Genomic DNA, 20,560 nt, shown 5'->3' with positions numbered 1-20,560 from the left:
GTACCATTAGCAGATATTATACTTTCTGGAAAGAATTTGATTGACCTGTTCGCCTGTGATGATAACAAAGTGCTCTGACTAGTAGGTACTTGAATAAATGTAATATCATATGATTTATAAGTGTATAAGTTACACTACCCTATGTGTCAACTAATTTTAGTAAATTTATTCTTTTAATTCAATTTTATTGATTTTTTTTATTTTTACCAACCCATTTAATTATTAACAATATATAGTTACAAGCTGTAAATCATTCTCAATAAATAAAATAATAAAAACAAAAGAACTGGCCAGACGTTTGGCTACAATCACACCTGATATTAGGTGGCATGTGGCCTATTGGAGGGTACGCCTGTCCAGACTCCAGGTGATGCCTATTTAAGAGCTTAAATGATCCCATATTACACTGTCTAGGGAAGAAGTGGACAGGAGAAAAATGCTGTAACATTCTGTAGTAGTAAATTAAAACATTACACTTTATAATTATAAGAATTCTAAGTCTCATTTATTTATTTAGTACTCCTACAGCTAACATACACATAATGTATACAAATACACTGAGAATATAGCCAAATATGGAATACATGATATATTTAACAATAAAAAGATTTAAAAAAGGGAACAAACAAACAAAAAATATTTAATACATTGGACTAATTATGATTTAATTTATTTAACTAAGCTTAAATTAGTTGCGTTGTGTGATGATGTAAAAGTGTGGGTATGTATGATTTTTCTTATTAGTAATGAAATGTGATAATTATCCATTGACTCTAGTTGAGATTAAAATAATCTTGCAAAAACTAGTAGTAATGTTAATCTGCCGCATGACTATTCTGCTGACAGTACGTGCGTCATACTTGTTTTCTAGTGTCTTGTTATATTTACCTTATAACGAGCACAGTGAAAACAGGTGTGTATTTCGACAATACACAAACAAGTGTCAATCAAATTCAGAAGGTTCTTATAATTGCAATGTGAATATAAGTCTCCAAGCTCTTAAAATATCTAATATTAATAAATATTTAAGTTTTATCACTCATAATATAATAGGATGGACATAATTAAATGAAAAGGCGGTCAACTGTCTATTCCAGGCGACCACTGCGAGAAAAATTTAATAAGATAAGATAAGCAAGAAATGCAATCATAAGACATAATTATTTTGATCAAAACTAATGGAAGAAAACAAAGCAATTAAAACATGTAAACAGTGAACGAGACAATATAAAAAATATTATTATTAATATCTTTATATAAAAATGAGTTGCTGCTCCTTTGACTCGCAAAAACTCGAGAATGGCCGGACGATATTTGGAAGTTCAGGGAAGGGAACGATGGGAAACAAAAAATAATAAATGAAGAAAAATACTTAAACCCACAGTTAAAATGTCCAACAAAAACGGTTCCTAGCTGGGAAATATTTCATTTTTTTTTTTTAGAAATAAATAATTGTCATTAATTGTCAACAGTATATGCATCCATAGAGATGCAGACTAATAGACGCCTTCAGAAAAGTTTCATATATCTAGAGTTACGAGGTCCGATGTAAGTGAATATTTGTGTACAAAATAGAAAGTGTTCCTTGTGTGTAACACATCTTTCGAGATTTTGGGATACATTTCAAAAGAATTTTTCATGATTGTTAAATTCTAGAACGATTTGTGCGTGTGTGTGTCTGTTATTAAACTGGACATCCGAGGACTCGTTATTTTATTAACCACAATACATTTAACCTTTTTCTGTGTCACGTAAATGGAACGCGCCTAAGGACGCAGATACGCCATTAAAGGAAAACGTAATCATGCGCGTGCGCAATGCGGTCGGATGTCCTATCAATGTAAGACGCAGTAAGATCAATTTTCCTTTGGTGAATATAGTTCTACATTATTTATGAACTACTTCATACATTGTGCGACGGAGGCCACGGAATGGCTAAGTTTTTTTTTAATAGTAAACTGTCAGGAGGCTCATAAAATGTTAAGTGATACCACCCATACCTTAATCTTAATGCCAGAGGGCTCGCGAGCGCGATGCGGGCCTTTTAAGAATGGGTACGCTCTTTTCTTGAAGGACCCTAAGCCGAATTGGTCCGAAAATACTTCATTGTGCAATGGTGCGAGGCAAAATTTACAAAAAAAAAAGTTGGGAATTGTTTAATCAGTTGTCAAATATTTTCAAAATGCTGACCAAACAAATAATAATACAGTCAATTTTATCAACATTTTAGCACCAAGCGCGGCGGAAATTACATAAGGTAACCCTACATAATATCCTGACAACGTAACCCAAACCCTGTTCGCGTAAGGATAATCTATGAAGATATCACCAACAGTATATACACTTAATATGTACCTCAAGTAAAGTAATCAATGCCTACGATGCTCTGATAGCAAACTACCCATCATCAAACCACATTCGACCATAAACTGTATAGATAGAGATCAAAATCGCTCGTTTTGTGTTAATTAATTCAGTCACCTCACGTTGTCGCACATGACTGTAATGGAATCGTTTTGAAACCACAGAACGTAACAAACGGTAGTTGTGAAAACAAGACTGCTATGTTGTATGAATATTTCGCATTATCGGAGAGGTGCTGTTCATACAATACATATAATGCAGGTATTTTATTGACAAAAGCTTGCCAACGCTTGGTACACTGATATATTGGTACATAAGAAAAATAAAATATAAGATTGAATGTGACAAGCACTTATAGGCAAACAACAAACGCGAAGAGAAGGAAAAGAAAACACGTCAAACATTTTTTTATGAATTATAAAAACCAAAGGGAAATTGATTTAAGTGTGAAAATTGTTCAATCGGTGAGTTTTGGCCAAAACTCGAACTTTGAAAGGGCAAATGGTATGACGGGATACACGAAGACGGTACACGAAATTTAAATATAGTTATAAAACACTACATTATATGTGAAGCATCCTTTTCAAACAAATATTAAACATTGCCTTATAGTAATGATATAATACTTACAAAACTGTACGTTACCGACACGTATCAATCAAAATGCATACTTTCAACATCTACCAATCTACCAAAAGAAAAAAAAAAAAAAGTCAAAATAAAATTCTAAAATTTCGTAAAACATTTTACAGCAACGCACAATGCAATATCCCGTTTTTGTAAATACGAAGACATTGTAAAGGGGATTCGCTAAGGGTTACATTGTTCACTTGGCAGGAAGTTCCTCTGCCATTACTTCACCCCTGCGAGGGCGATAAAAAGAAATTTCGAGAGGAAATAGCAAGCAGCGGTAGTAAGTTACGCTTTGGATATTCTGAAAAACTTACGTTTTAATACCTAGGCAAATTGTTTTATAGAAGACATAAATTATTGGTATTTATATTTAAATAAAGATTCTAGATTCAACTCTAGTTTCGACAGCTGTCAAACCATTCTGTTTTGACGTTCACATATTTGACAGCGCTCGAGACGTCATTGTAATTTGAGATACGAATGATAAAGTAGACTATAGAATGTGAATTTTACATAAGTAACATTTAAAACTGCTTTCTAAGCTCTTCTAAAAAAATTCTACTGTTTTAGAAAGAAATGTTTGCTTAAGAGTACATTTTGGAACTGACGACAAAGCATTATTATTTTATGTGTCTAAAAGTTACAAAACTTTTAGACACTTAAAATAATAATAATTAAATATCTAATATCGTTATCTATGGACTCAACTAGGCAAACATTTAAACTCTAGGGTGCAATGCACTCTTCAATGCAGCCGCGTCGACCTCGTGCGTCATCGGCCACTTAGTAAACTGAATAGAAATTAACCTAGCAACAATAACACTAAACATACGGGTGTCATTGCTTTATAATCCAATTAATTACACCTTACTTTAAGATATTGCGTAACTTTAGTCGTGATGTCACTATACGCATCTAAAGAAATTTGGCGCTACATCATGAGCATCTGTTTTTCTAATTACTGTCGTAGGTTCTAAGGGATGAGATTCGCACACTGATGCCTGTAAGGCAACACTGTCTTTTACCGCGCACCACCACTTTGTGGAACCAGCAGTCCACTGAAGGTTTCCGACCAATTCGACTAAAGGTCCTTCAAGAAACGAGCGTATTCATTCTTTAATGGCCGGCAACGCACTCGCGACCTCTCTGTCCATGGGCGGCGGTGTCACTTAGCATCAGATGAGCCTCCTGCCCGTTTGCCCCCTGTTCATTAAAAAAAAAGCTGCAAAAAATGTACTGCTCAAACATAATTCACCAATTCGTTCGCTTGATTAACGAACAAGGACAAATGTGCTTTTTACAATTAACTAAGGGATACAATTAAGGTAACACAACTCTTTTTTCTTTTTCAGTTAATTTTAATAACTATCTAATCACATTATTTTACACTCGTCAATACTGTATACATGAACTAAATTTAAAACGTATAATTTCGCCGCGTTACCTACACATTTGTCGCTTTCACCTGAAGATAAACAACACAATGGACTGTCAAAAGCGAATACAAATGAATGCTATGTAAATGATTGTTTTTTTTTTTGACAGTGGAATCCGATAACGAATAACAAGAAAATAATTCTAAGTTAATAAATATGCAATGGTGCACTATTTTTATACAAAACACAGATATACTTTTGTATTTAATATTTTCAATAAACATTAATTTTTTATAGTCAACTGTGTTTCATATTATGTAGAGTACTGCACTAGTCAAATTTATTTATTTTTAAGTTTTTAATCGTTACAAATAACACACAAACCCATCATAAATATTATAACAAAATACTTAATAAGAGTACAAAATAGAGAATAAACATAAAATGCAAAATATTATAATATTTTTACTTTAAATAGGAATACAATAAAAATATATATTTCTGATGAGATTTAATCAAACCTTAGTTTTGATATACTTCACGAGCGCGTTTAGTACCTTATTATTGAATCCCAGAGGAAACTTAATTTATTAATCTGCCTGGAAAATCACCCATGACTTGTAAACATGTGACTAACAACGGAACTGGTAAACACCAGCGCCAGTTGGTCCACCACTGTCACATGACATATCGCAAATATGTGTTACATAAACATTCATGTAATTCAGACTGTGTACACGTAAAATGGCCAGATAAAATAAATATTGTTTTTTTTTTAATATCAATTCTGTTTTACACATTTCCTTCAGGGCCTCAGATTTCATTATCTGTTTCATGATCATTTGTCAATCTAATAGGCAAGTGATCAGCGTTCTGTGCTTGATACACGCGTCACGATGATTTCCTGCCCCGTTGGACAAATGCTAGGTACACTTAGAAAGAAAGTCCATTAGTGCACAGCCGGGAATCGAACCTACGACCTCAAGGATTAGAGTCGCACGGTAAAGCCACTAGGCAAACATTGCATATTATGTATATTAGTATAATACTATTGTGATAAAGCCTTATCATAAGTTATCTATTAATTTTACAATGTTGGGATATCAATATAACATTGCGTACACTGTTGTTACGTATGTACTTACTACGTACATTCAAATTAGAAATTGTTTATTTCATACAATATAGAAACTGAAATTATATACAATGTATCCCTTTAAAATAAATACAAATTACTTGTGTATCGTTAATAATACCACAAAACACTTGTTTGTTTCATTAATTATTATTACATTACTATTGATATTTAAAAATTTTGATATTCTTATTAAAAATTTGACAATGTTTGAGCTTTTGTCATTACAATTAATTTATTAAGTGCGTATATAATGTCTTAAATTTACTTGTATATGTAAATTTACCTTTGTTTTATGTAGCGATAATTATCCGGTATAGAACCTTCAACTTGGACGTCTGCCACCCACACAGTTCCTATAGACTACATCCGGTTTGATTAAATTGTACTATTTTATTGTTCCAAGTTCTATTATAACGATACGAAGAAACTAGCTACAGTAAACTGAAAGATACTACAAACTCAAAAAAAGTACATTGTTTCTTTCCATTTTTTGGCAAATGGAAAAAAGCTAATGGTAAAAGATCGATACAAGATAAATAACTTCGCTTGATAGAAAAAATGACTTTGATGTAATTTTCCGAGGAAAATTTATACAGAACATGGTTTTAAACTATACACGATATATTTAATCGCATGCCAAGTAATCCGTTTCAGATTGACAAATTGTTTTACATAACTAATTGTTATTACGGGCCGGCGCGCCTTAGTGCTCCAGCCCTCCATTGGGCACCGCAGTCCATCCCGTGATACTGACAGCTATTGGTACTGGGATAGGGCCTTCATTGCCTTAATGTGTAAAAAACAGAGGCAGAAAGGCATCTATCCATGATGCCTGGGATTCAGCACAAAACTACTATAAACATAAGTAGACGAACTCAAAAGGAAATATTTTTTAATCGGAAAATATTTCAAAACCATAAATCTACCTTTTTCCAAGAATTCTATATTTACAACATTATTTTCCTAAAACTGCGTTCAATTTATATTTTTTTTAATCAACGCCAATACATTTATCAGCCAGTATATGTAAACATCATATCTAAACAATTCAGGTTAATGTATCAGCACATCGAGTATCCATCCGATACATGTTTATAGATCGATCTCGTTAATATAGTAAGTACGATTAACCTACATACACCGTACGGAATTTCAATTCCAGTAAATTATGAACTACGGGCCTTTTACGACGCATATACAACAATACCTTAGATTATATATGTATTTTTATATACAACAATGTATAATGAACATTGATGTTTAATAGTTAAGACTTTAATATGTAATAAACATTCTAATAAGAATAAGTTAAAAATCTGAGAATACATGTTACTCGCCTGACATGCTAATAATAATAATAAGAATAAGCTAGTCAGTTTTATTAGGACTATATTTGTAAGAATATAAGGCTTGATATATATAGTCTATATAACGGTTCATGTCAGTTTATTTTTACATAAATTCTTCACGGACGACCAAAATCACTTTCAGTCCAAACCTATTACTTGATTCAAATAAATAATGTTGCTCAATTATGAAAATGTCTGCAGAGAGAAAGTCTCTTTAAAATTCAAATACAATCGGTCACCGCTTGTTTTCTTTAAACATATTATACTTATAGAGTTATACAACTTGTTTTAACATGTTACCGGCGAGACATCCCGACATCCAACACCCTCGTTTAAAAGGGTTCATTCAAGCACTAGTTAACAATGGCCGTCTCACGTACAACAACCATTAGCTTCATTTACATGACTCCTAAACTCTTGTTAAACTTCAAGTTGAGAGAACTAATAACTGGCAATGTTTTATCCATTTATATATACATATATTAATACATTATTTTTCTTAACTCACAGTGGTTGCCTGGAAGAGATCGCTCGAAAGCGATAAGGCCGCCAGTTGCTCTCCTCTTAATTTAACCGAGTTTAATTTTTGTATTGTAATGTAACAAAGTGTTAATAAATATATAAAAATGAATCCCTATTTCCCTTGGTCACGGCATCACGCATGAACGGCTGGACCGATTTAGCTTCTTCTTTTTTTCTTGTTTTCGTTATTGTCTGGAGGTTCTTATGAAAGAAAAACCTTAACTTTGGTTGCGATTGCATATTTTTATTTTTCAGTGCATTGCGCTTCTACAAATCAAACTTTTTTTTATGTAACCTCATGGCGTTTGACATAACATTGACTGAATCCGTGCGACAAAAAAAATTAATATCGTTTAAAACAATTGCTTCGATTGGAGTTTTTGGTTATATGTCGCCAGTTCCTGAACATCAAAAACATACAAAGAACGTTGTATATCATAAAGCATTGGAATAATAAAAAAATTGTTTCTCAAATATTGTTTTTTAAATTAATTATACTTATTCGAAATAAACATTCAAAGTTAAGACGTCTGTCGTTTCCGCTAGTTAATAATAAAACACTGAATACTAGTGATTTAGATAACACTCGGTCGCACAGAAGTTCTTTTTCCACAGATTTATTTTTAACCTGTGAAAGTCACTGTATTATTTACAGTACTCATGCATCTCTGTCTATCAAATCGTTATCACTCTGTAATGGAACGAGACAAATCAGTGTTAACATCAGACTAGAACTACAGAGACTGCAATTTAACTGCTAGTTTGCGATGATGAATGCATAACTTCTACCCCGTAATACTCCAGCTAATGTGCAAAACAAATTATTTTAATCAAAAGCTTTTACGAAACTTTTAAACATAACAGTGAAAGTTTACAGCGATTAATCACAGTGACAAATGTACAAAACTCAGCGGGCTTCGGTCCGGTTGGAAAGTTTTCACAAATACCTTGCCAAAACGTTCATCTTTATGATTAAGGGATGACTTTATTTATTTAGGGAAAATTTGCACTTTCTACACACTTTAAATTACAAGTTAGGGAGCGTTCAAGTATTATTGCCCCCCCCCCCCCCCCATGTAACGCGCCGTAACGTTCTGTACCTAATAGTAAAACGTTACGTTACCACCCAGGTACTTATTACTCTTTAAACTTGCAATTAACGTGGAGTAAAGTATCGGAAAGTCGAAAATATTATTAACAGTAACGCATAATTCAATCCCCGCCCCGCACCATAACGTTTTATCCCCCCCCCCCTGAAATTCGTTAGGTAATACTTGAATACTTACGTGTTACATGAAGGAAATACTGTATTTAAAAATAAAATTGTCTACAAAATATTGGAATGCATACAAATAAAACGAGTGAATAAAGAAATCCTAGTCATTTTTATGAAATATTACATTTCTGATACAATGGCAAAACACGTTGCACAAGTAGGTTTTCATAACACCAGTTGTAATTGTAACGCATTTTAGATATATTACATAACTGTAAACTAGAAGAACAGACTAAGGTTTGTTATGGAAGACGCGTTTTAAGCAATACACTATCACTATGTTACTGGTTGTATCAAAGTAGACTGCGTTCCAGTTACTTCTAACATCACAATTGACTGGTAAACGAATATTTTAAAAGCCTTTTGATGGCATTACGTAACCGGAAGCTAATCTACAAGAAGTAGGTACGTTAAGTCACCAAATATTTTTGTTTAATTTTTTTACGGATGAAACGCAATAATAATAACATTAGTGTCACGAAGATGTGCAGCGTTTTTATCGAAGAAAAGGATAAGAGAGCGATTGTGACTGATTGAGAGACAGTGAGAAAGGGAGAACGCAGCATGAAGCAAATAACCATGGAACGAGAGGTGGTACAGAGCTATAGCGAGAAAGATTGAGAGAGAGAAATGGAGATCGAGAAAAAATACATGCTTTGGTTGTAGTTTAGTAGTTACATATTAGAACTTTAGATGCTAATTCTGTCGCATAACGTCTTGTGCAGTAAGCGTAGATTTTTTTTATTTATCCATATTATTATTAGCACGTATACAGTGTGTAAGCGGTGTGATTACAGATATACAAACACATGTAGTGATCATATAATATGTACATCAATTGGGGCTTTTACCAAATTAATAATTATGTAATTTACAAAAAAAAACACTTTTTTTTATTGTCGAACACTTGTTTTAGGCAAATTATAATTTAGAATGTGACATGCATCCCTTGTGTTCCACACTAACACAGATATTACAACTATTTAGTATCATCGAAATCAGATCAGCGCATGTAAGTTTTAATCAGTAAAGCATTTCGTAACTACTCCATTTAAATTTTGCTCTATTTTCGGCTCCATCAACATGTAATAAGGCTTAAGAAGGCCCATAGGTACCAGGCGTAAATAACAAGTGAGGAGTTTGGCATTGTCGGTGTGGCAACAGTTACGTAACGTGCGCGGGCGGCAGGGAAGCGGGTGAGTGACCTGCATGGCCGACGTTGCCAATTTGCGCATCACGAAATCTTCACTGCATATACGAAATTATGGCACAAGATAATGTACTCTATATTAAGAGGTCCTGGTTTATGATTTCGATTAGACTTTGCTGACGTGGACAAAATATAACGCGTTTGTTGCCATGGTTATTTTCAGTTTTTCACTTAGAAAACTTTATTTAGCAGGAGGCTCACCAGATGGTTAGTGATGCCGCCCATAGACTCTCAATACCAGAGGCGTCGCGAGTGCGTTGCCGGCCTTTAAATATAATTAATGTATATAAATAAGTAAGATTCAGAACCGGGTCTTAGCGCGTAATTTAACTCCAATGTCCAACATTGTAATATTGAGGTAATTACTAAGAACTAATCCGTTGTGACAATCGTATACGTTTCGTCATTTTTCATCACAATGCACTTGATCTTGAGGATTACCTTGGTATTTTTAATATTTTCAAGCACGTAAAGGCAAGATGAGTATTAAAAAATCCTATTGTCAGAGCAAGTCACGACTCACGACTATTGGATTGAGACCTTCGTTCCACTGAACGATTAACTGAGAAAGAGCAATTTCAACATTCCCCGTTCACAAAGATCTCTCAAACTTCGGAATACGGTATTAGGGACGCGTTGTAAGTGATAAGGATTAAAACTGCTATTCAGTTGAACAATGTATCATATACCGTTTTAAAAATGTATCACTTCGAAATAAATCCGAATGTTTTTCTTTATCTGTCGTTTCCACAGATAATAGCAGACACTAATGACATTCCTCAACAAAAAAACCTATAATCACTGATATTTATAATCACAACAAAACATACGTTGCGCAATATATCACGACGTTGCATTGTAGCCGTGAGACGAAGCCAAACTAAATAAAATAGCGAGAATTGCACAACACAACCGCTCCATTTATTTCTCTGCTCAACGTCTCAATTTCTACTCAATGCTTTGAAAAGACCAGAACATCCTGCTAGTCATCTAAGTGGATCCAAATTAGGAACAAGAAGCACATTATCGCTGGCCGTGATGTTTGGGCGTAAATATTGCGTCACACAACTCATCAACCCAAATGACACCTAAAAATGATGGCAGTAGAGTAAAAATCGCAATGAACAATACATGTGTAACTTCCGCGATACAATTTTTCAATACATATAGAATGACGCGAGTATTCGAATATATCTTTTCCTGGTCCGGGACGTATATTGGTAAAGAAATATATTCATGTCGGCGCGAACTCGTGATTATGCGGCCTTGGTTCCTTGGTAAACAACTGGGCGTGGTCTTGAAATTCGTCACGGGCACTCGCACGAGGCACCACGTGACATTTAGAGTACTGATTATTCCGTAAAAACCAATGTTTTATTTATTCAGTTGCAAAAACGTGTTTCCTTCAAAACTTATGGTTAAAAATGCCGTTTCGGTCAACTGTATTTATTTAAGTATATATATATATATATTTGTATGTGTGTATGTATATATGCCGATAACGAATCATATTTTCGACATACAATCCGCGGAGGTGATGAGAACTTCGAGGATCTGATAGTGGCTGCTAACCAGCTCACCAGCTGGTCTAACCAAGTTAAAGGCTCATTGTCCTCAAAACTGTACACTGATATGAGAGGCAGTGGATAGAAACAGATTGTCCGCTGCAGATGTTTCCTTGCTGACCACGACGTTCAGACATGAGCTACCGACTGAAGAAAGAATGTATGTATCGTATTCTGAAGTTAAGACTCACTTAGTCATCATCAAGTATCAATTACATCCGTGGATTCGAAAGTGAAATTTGAATCTCTTCATACGAACACTCCAAAATTTCAATATATCAAAACCTTTGGGCTGCATACTCATTAACTGACGGACTGCCAATACGTTTATTGGCAGTCGGGGCAGTTTCTCTGACGGCGAGGCTTTTCGCAAGCATTTTGCAATAGACCTGTTTATAGTTGTTGCGTGTATAAAATATAAAAGTAGCGATATTGATCAAGACAATGCATTATATATAAGTTAAGAACCTTCTTGTGGTGAACGCTCAATTGCTCGAACAACTAGAATTATAAATGGTGTTGTATTATTTCCTTTGCGATTAGTTAACGTAAAAGTTGTCATCAGTCTTACATATTGTGTAATTAATATTGCGCCTTTGATAAATTAGGAAGGCTCCATCTATCATCATTATCGCTTACATCGATTTTAACGTTGTTATAATGACACTGAGCGATCTATCAAACGGCTTCATCGCTAAGCCGAGGCGATTATATTTCTCTTTTAGAAATTAGCCATATCTTCTTGCCTATAAATATCTTTTTGCCTCAAGTTTCTTAAAGATGTGTTTCGTGCCTATTTATTATGGGACTTTATATACAGAACTTTTGTTTCTAGTTACTTTATATTCCAATGTTAGGTTTTTTTTTATAGAACAGGGGGCAAACGGTTTAGTCAAAACAAAACAAGACGGTAGTGTAAAAGGATTGCTAGCCATTTCGGTTTGCGTGTAACAAAGCACGGCGTACTTTCAAAACTGGCCCAGATGCCGATAACGGTACTATGACTTAATTTAATTGCTGAAAAATTTGCTATTCAGGCGAATACAAAAAGACAATAGTCATAGTCATAATATCTTTATTCATTTAGGTAAACATGTACACTTATGAACGTCAAGAAAAACAAATTAAATTAATCGTAAATTTACATTTACCACCAGTTCGCAAGTCAAGGGCGTAGAGCGGGTAAGAATACTTAACCAAACGGAAGATCGAACAAAATTATGAAATAGTTTGCAATAAAACTGGAACTAATACGTTTTCAAATAACACATGTAATCTTATTTTTGATAGTATGGCGAAGGAGCCTATGGGACGGCCAAAGAGGCCGGTGTGTAGCCGGTCTAGAAGTATACTCTTACTCTAAATAATTTGATGTCGTATCTCTAAGAGAAGATTCCCGCCGGGAGACCATTTCACAGTTCGGTAGATCGCAAAGTGGTTTGCGCAGCGTCATCCGTCTCTGTATGAATAATTTTATACTTTGAAACACCGAATACATAATTCCCGTAACAATCGATGAATCATTTATAATAATAGAATTTTATTACATAAGAAAATGTTGATTGAGTTAACTTTGTTTTTGTAAGAGATCCTTAAAAATTACAACAATTATATTTTCTTATAAACGCAACTTAACACTATTATAATACTTATAATAAATAAGATCGACTGTATTGTAATCATGTCATATTTAAAATTTTCAATTATTTTTTTTTTTAGCTGACCCGGCGAACTTCGTTCCGCCTAAAAGTCTGATAATATCGTGTTAACTTTAGTAAAACTTAATTTAGGATTACATTAATACAACTTTTTGAAAATACAGAAAAGTTTAAAAGCTGCCATTGCGAAAGTAGAATGAGAGTTTTACACATTTGCGACTTCTGTGTAAATCACAATTCCGCCAATGTCGCGTTCTAAGTCATAGCACGGTGAGAATAGATTTGATGGATTGAATTTTATTTGAGCAGAGTTAGACAAAACAAAAATGACTTCACAAAAAAGACAACACACACAGAGATATATAATAAAAGCCTCTTTTCTCTAGCACCAATATTGCGATAGTGCATATGAAAATACTTTCTATACAAAATTTTTTGATGAGCTAACACATGTCTTCGATCAAGATCAAAGCCTGGTTACGCATCTCCTCATTTTATGGAATTCCAAGTAAAATTATGCGGTTTTGCAAAATTAACTAGTTTATTGTTATTCGATTATCTATCCGATATTCCATTACTTATTCTGCTATTCGGAGCGGAGAAGACTCCACCAAAAAAGAGATAGCTAACAGCAGTCTTGGAGGGAAAGGCAAAATTAGCCTCCAAAAAGATCGGTGTGCTCAGCATTCCACCCGTATCACCTCGACGTCCGCCGTTCCACAACTGCGCGTTTTTCCAGGCAGTTTTTGCCGCGCACCACCACTCTGTGGTACCAGCTGCCAACTGAAGTATTTCCGAACCAATTCGACTTAGGGTCCTTCAAGAAAAGAGCGTACCAATTCTTAAAAGGCCGGCAACGCACTCGCGAGCCCTCTGGCATTGAGGGTGTCCATGGGCGGCGGTATCACTTAACATCAGGTGAGCCTCCTGCCCGTTTGCCCCCTGTTCTATAAAAAAAAAAGTCCAGATCGTGAATTATAAGGGGTGTAACACGAGTTTGTTTTATATATATACATTTAATTACAGATAACCACTAGGTAGTATCAAACTATCAATAAATAACTGTTTCTTTAGGACGGACTTCATTTATGTCCAATTAGATGAGGCTGAGGTCGACTGGAATCCCATTTGCCGTGGACGTCAATTGAGTTGAGCTGAACGGCACCGATTATCCAAACGAACCGAGAGGTCACGCGGTCTTTTGACCGTTATCACCCGTTCGCAATGCTCCACAGTATCGCAGATGAGAAAATGTTTGAGACCGCTACGGGATTGTGTTGAAGAATTCATTTTTCATATTAAATCACCGCCTAAAGGGACTACGAGAATTAAAAAAAACTAGAAAATATGTCATATGTAACGCCTATCTTGCACTTTAATTCTACATACAGTGATGCTACATACCTTTGAGAGGCTTTGTATTTTCAATAACGCTCAACTGTTATTTATATTTTTCTATGAAATTATAATAATAGAATATTTTTTTACTACTACACGCAAAAGTTAACTAGGCACCACGCCAAGTGCCAAATCAGGTGCCAAGTTGATTTGTGCGTGTAGGACAATCGGATCTCACTCTTTTGTCTCTCTATTTACGCACACAAGCCTGATATAGATATAACATTCAATAAAGAATTCGTGTTGTGACAGCATCCTACCTTAAAAAGCGAGTCGTCCGGTCTCTGCTGATGGGTGGCGTGGAGCGTTGCCGGGCTTAGCACACGGCGTTTCTTTGCTGGCTGCTGAGCCGGCGATCCAGCCGGCTTAATGTCTGGCTGGGTGCTTGTGCGCTGACTGTTGCAATACTGAGACCGCTCTGGGTACATGACATGCATTCCCTGTTGAACAAAAATAACTATAGAGAGACAATCGACTTCTTTTTATTCACCTATTGCCAATTTTAATGCAATGGTGATATTTTTGTATTGCTCAATCAACCAGTCACATATTGATATTTCTATCATAATTTACGAAATTGAAAACCAATCTAATTACAACGATTTACAAAAAACTATATAATTTTCTTTTAATCTTAAAAACGTTTCATTTTGTTCTAGATCACATTATAATTACAACGTAGTCACCTTGAAGCTATTTAGAACAGACACACATAATAACAACACACCGTTATATGAAAAACCTTTTTCAACATTAGAGTAATGAATCTCTATGAACTCATTGGACAAAACAATGTGGAGCGAAAATAAAACATTGCTCTGCACGTTAACATAAACTTAAATTAGCGTTCCTTATATTTAGATGCTAAGGGTTGCCAAACACGAATTCGTTATAATAAAAAGCTTTATTATTACAATTATTATATTAATTTACCAATTTCTTTCAAAAAAAGAACGTACCAATTCTTAATAGGAGGCACTCATGACTCATGAGCCCTCCGACTTTGCGTGTCCAGGTGAGCTTTTTATAGAACAGGAGGCAAACCCAAGAAGCTCATCTGATGTTAAATAATGCCGCCGTCAATCGTGGAATCAATGCCAGAGGATTCACGAGAGCGTTGCCGGCCTTTTCAGAAGTGGTACGCTTCGTCGCATGTTTAATTAAAAAATAAGCCACTATCTAATCTAAAAAGTGTATACTGTCCTTGTGGCTGTTCAAGTATTACGTAAGCACTATTGGGGGATAGGGGGGATTTACTTTGTTACGCATCTGACTTACACATTGTCTATGCTTGAAAACGATATGCATCTTCGAGGATTTCCGAGATTTTTGAGAGCTTTGCTTACTTTTGAAATAGGAAGGTAAAAAATAAAACATTGCTCTGTACTTAAAGAAAATCTTTGAAAAATTAACCTTCTTTATATTTAAATGCTCACTACGTTGTGGAAAACAGCTAAGGGTTGCTAAACGCGAATTATATTTTATTAAAAAGTTTTACTATTACAATTATTTTTTAGCTATTTATGATACAGACTATATTAACATTAATATTTATGCCAGACAGATAAGGCAATACGACTTTTATCATTGAATTCTTACGACAGAATGTACTAGATATATATATTAGTTATTCCAGATATAGGCAGAAAATTATGGTTAAGTTAGTAATATTCATTATAGCTTAACCTTGATACGATAGGTTCCTACTATCATCAGCCGCACTAAGAACCTCGCCCTGAATTAACAACACGCAATAAGTCGTCGCCGCCGGCTAATTTGAATATTTCAGAGGCTTCTCCATGTAATTTCGTAGAAAGCATCATAAAATCAAGCTTTATTCGTTCACAGAAGCCATTTGGAAGCATGTCTCCATTAAACAAAAGTTTTGAAAGAATAATTAAAGACCAATACCAAACTCAATAAAAGATTTTCTTTGGCATTCCAGTTTCCAACTATTTAACGAGTCAAATTTCTGATGAAGCTATCTTTTATTTATAAATATTATATCATGTATATAGAACTTCTATATCTATAATGGGAATTTGTAGCAAAATGCTGGACGATTTTGTCTGTCTAAACTGTAATTTTTGTTTGTTGTACAAGACAACGACTTAACAGAGAGCCACTAATATATACGCATTCAAATTAATACCTTTAAACTTTGTAGAAACCGTTTTTTGAAAACTATAAACAAATTCACAACAGCACAATATAGATATCAAAGTGAGGCCGTAAAAAGTGAATTCTTAGAACGTCGTTTCGTTTACAAACGCCCTCACTGACGCACGCAAATAAACGAGATTGTTACGTGGCCTGCAAACCATATGTTTGTAGACGTACTATACTTGTCTGCCAACGGAGTGAATCATTACTTCAGACCTTCATTAACATTAAGTAATGTTAATGAAGCTGTATATGCTTACTTTGGTTTTCATGGAACATAGAAAAAACGAAAAATAATTTTTTTTAAACTCTTTTCCCGTTTTTAATAAATTTTAATGTTTGTTATATATAAGTGAGCAGTGTTGGCTTAATGGCTTCAGTGTGCGACCACATCCCTGAGTTCGTAGGTTCGATTCCCGGCTAATTTACTGTCTAAGCCCATTGACGGTGAAGGAAAATATCGTGAAGAAACCGACTAGCCCATAAATTAGACGTCATATGTCAGGCATAGGAAACTGATCACCTACTAGCCTAAATGATCATGAAACAGATACAGAAATCTGAGGCCAAGACCTAAAAAGGTTATAGCGCCACTGATTAACCTGTCCTATACTGATACAGAAAATATTCTTATTACTTAAGTATATAAAAATAATTATTGTAGAAATCATTAAGTAAAATACTGTTTATATGTGAAAAGGAAGAGACTGTCTGCCCACAACACAGGGAATCCCAGTGTGGGGGCCAGTGCACTTTACTTTATCTAAGTATTTCTGTATATTGTGTCTAATAGTTTTTTTCTTTTCTTTTTTAGTAATGTACTAAATATGAAATTCAAACATATGGACTTTACATTATTACACTGACAATTTAATGTTATACGTACTTAACGTAATTATAAATCGCAAAAAAATAGAATATATTCAATAATAATTTGTACTTTTTGACATAGCAAAATTTTCTATTGAATCTAGAGAAAGTCCGTAAAGCAATAAAACAGAAATTGTTTAGCACGATTCAAAACGAGTTCAGTACATGGTGAGTTCAGGGACGGAAGCCTAGCATTATCAGGGCGGCTATCGACTTTCTAAACGAAACTGCGTGGGTGACACGACCGGGTAAATGCGCAGGTTAGATCGAGATACCTTATCTATGCTACATTGGTCAATTATAATCACGAGCAAGAGAAAGTTTGTAGTCTAATGGTTCAACTTTACATATACACTGTACATAAGGAATTATATATCCTTAAATGGATGAAGTAAGTATTTAATAAAAACCAACCAGCTAGATTATGAAACAGAATTTAAAACTACGGTAGAAAACAGTTTTATTAAACACTGATAATATATATTAGCAGTTTCATGTAGTATAAGGCAAAAGCAACATGGCAACTAATATATTGGCTACACGTAAATCTTCTAATTGTTGCTAAAATTAAACAGAAACTTGTATTACTTTCTTTTTAGTTTGTTAGTAAAAATAAGCCTGAGGTCTAGAATCAGAGTTGACAGTTGAGGTCACGAAAGACTGGTGAAATGTCGCGAACACCGTTATTCGAAACGCATAACGGGCTAGCATTGTATATGCGCGCACGCACAATGTTGCAAGCTAAAGCATTGTATTGAAACTTTGAGTTGTGATGAAATGAGATCTTACTTTCAAGAATGAAGTAATAATTTAAAAAATATTCAAGGGATATAAACAGAAATGCATACATGCATACTCGCTGACCATAATTGCTATATGAGATTTGTTCAGTACTGTTAAAACAGATGTGACTGTGCAGCAAACATATGATATTGCATCCTTTCAGAGATCCTCAAGCTTTATTTTACATGTAAGGAATTAACAAATGAACAAATAATCGCTGAGTTTCTTAATTTTGATATTGTTAGAAAATACATGTATCATATTTGTTGAAAGTGTCAGTACATCAGTTATCATTATGATATATGAGTCAATTTGTCTCTTCTTTGATATGAAAAAAATGTTTGCATTAAGAAAAGATTTGTTTATTTTTTAGCTTTTTTGTATATCTACTATATAATCACTATTTATGTATAAAATTATAGAAACATTTGTATTGGTTTTGTGAGATTAAATACTTATTTATTTATATATTTCAAAATGGTATGACAATACCTTCATATTCCTAAAACAAAAGCATTAAAACAAGGAAAACAATAGACAGTTCATAAATAAACAGTAAACAAATTAATAGCAATACAAGCACTGAGGTTCATATTAAAATAATAAATTCTTTTTTTAAGTAAATAAATTTAATAAGTAATTAGACAAGATTAAAATAAATTCAGCCAGCTGTTTTTGTCTAAAATTATAACAATTAGTATTACAATTCCAAATGCTACTTACATTGAAATACTTTTAATTTTCTATAAATCACAATAATACTAAAATAATATTTAATTATATTGGCTTTATATTATAGTGCGGAGGTATCTAGCATATTGGATACCTTAGTTATAAAAACAGCTGTTTAGTCTATCTAAATATTTTGGCAAGTATTTAAAATAATACTGCTTAAATTAATACATATAAATGGTAATAATTCTAGCCACTAAGCATATTTAAATCCCAATAGAAACATGTTTTTAATTCTAATAAGAGTGAAGTTGGTTTCCTGATTTTATTTACATAGATCATGGACTTACAAGTCTAACTTCATTTAATCAAGTGTATAGTGAAAACAGTATATAGATATACTTTAAAGTCGTATAAAACAATAATAAATAGTACATTTCAATAACAGAAAGTATATAAAATGCTTTTAGAAACTCACACGTAGCCAGTGAGCGGTTGATATCGCTCAGTAGAAAGCAATAAGCGACGCCGAGATTCCGTGAGAACCAGTAATTTTCCACACAATTTTCTCAGTCTAAACTGCAGTCAAATAGTTTCCTCACCTTGCAAAGTTAAAATTTTGTCTGTATGATTCCAATATCATGCTGGAGAAGCACACGAAAGCAAACAAAGGGTCCTTCAAAACACAGCCATTTTGAAACAGTTCATACCAAATGTTACGTGTACCGCGAATGTACAAAGTATTTTGGGTCAAACAATGGAAAAAAAGATTATCCGTTCGCACTCATTTTGAATTCAATGCACAGTAAAAACTAACACTAAACATTTCACACACTTTTGGTACGATTTCACTTCATACTTTCGCACACACCCGTACACGTCGCACAAAGTCCGTCGATCAGAAACGACGAACTCTCCCGAATGGCGCTGAATTGAAAGATTGACAGAAATTCAAATGGCTGCCAGTGAGTGTTGCAAGTTACAATTTTAAAAAGTGAAGCGTCTTTCGCTTCTTATCTAATAAAATGTTTCTATTAAATTTTATTTTGTATAAATATTTCTTCACATATAAAGAATACATGATCAATATTTGTATGTTGTCATTACTTATGAAATTCCTATGAGTGGTGAGTGATATACTCTTTATATTATTTAAATTGATTAGTGTGTGGTTATAGTTATAGTGATTTTATACTCAACTACAACATTAAATACAAGAAAGAGGAAAAAACTTTAATGTGGCAACATAGAAGTATATAGGAATGTGACATTACACATTAGAGTTGCCACTTTATCTGGACAGATTGCTATAACGAAAAATTGTTTTGTGCTCTCACACAGTCCATAATTTAAACAGGTTTTCAGTAAATTAATTCAACATTCCATCCAATTTTTCGCGTGTATATTGTTTAATAATATCATTAATTAGAACGCTTCTTTTATCAATGCTGTTTACATTTTAGCACTCTGTATGATATTTCTGTTTACTACGTTTTATGATCTGTGCTCTGGAAACGTCATTGATTTAAATTCTCGCGCGTTATTTAAAATTGTTGCTTAGCAACGAAAAACAATTCTCACTC

At 33.9% G+C, this 20,560-nt stretch overlaps 1 protein-coding gene across 5 annotated transcripts in view; it reads right to left on the bottom strand.

Moving 5' to 3' along the window:
* LOC110994037 (homeodomain-interacting protein kinase 2) overlaps positions 1–19,924 on the bottom strand; it is a 104,383-nt gene extending 84,459 nt beyond the window's left edge. For 4 of the 5 annotated variants that reach the window (XM_022260512.2, XM_045631696.1, XM_022260515.2 and 1 more), the window contains exons 1-2: positions 19,456–19,924; positions 14,750–14,929 (exon numbers count right to left, since the gene is read on the bottom strand). In XM_022260512.2, coding sequence (XP_022116204.2) covers positions 14,750–14,926 — 177 coding nt within the window. In that variant the 5' untranslated portion in view covers positions 14,927–14,929; positions 19,456–19,924. The remainder of the gene's footprint in view (positions 1–14,749; positions 14,930–19,455) is intronic. The other variant, XM_022260513.2, reaches the window with a different exon arrangement.
* Positions 19,925–20,560: the final 636 nt, after the last annotated feature.

Source organism: Pieris rapae, chromosome 16 (genome assembly GCF_905147795.1).
Source record: "Pieris rapae chromosome 16, ilPieRapa1.1, whole genome shotgun sequence".
NCBI classification, from domain to species: domain Eukaryota; kingdom Metazoa; phylum Arthropoda; class Insecta; order Lepidoptera; family Pieridae; genus Pieris; species Pieris rapae.
Note: the sequence above shows the minus strand (reverse complement) of the source record. Positions and strands in the feature narration are given on the sequence as shown.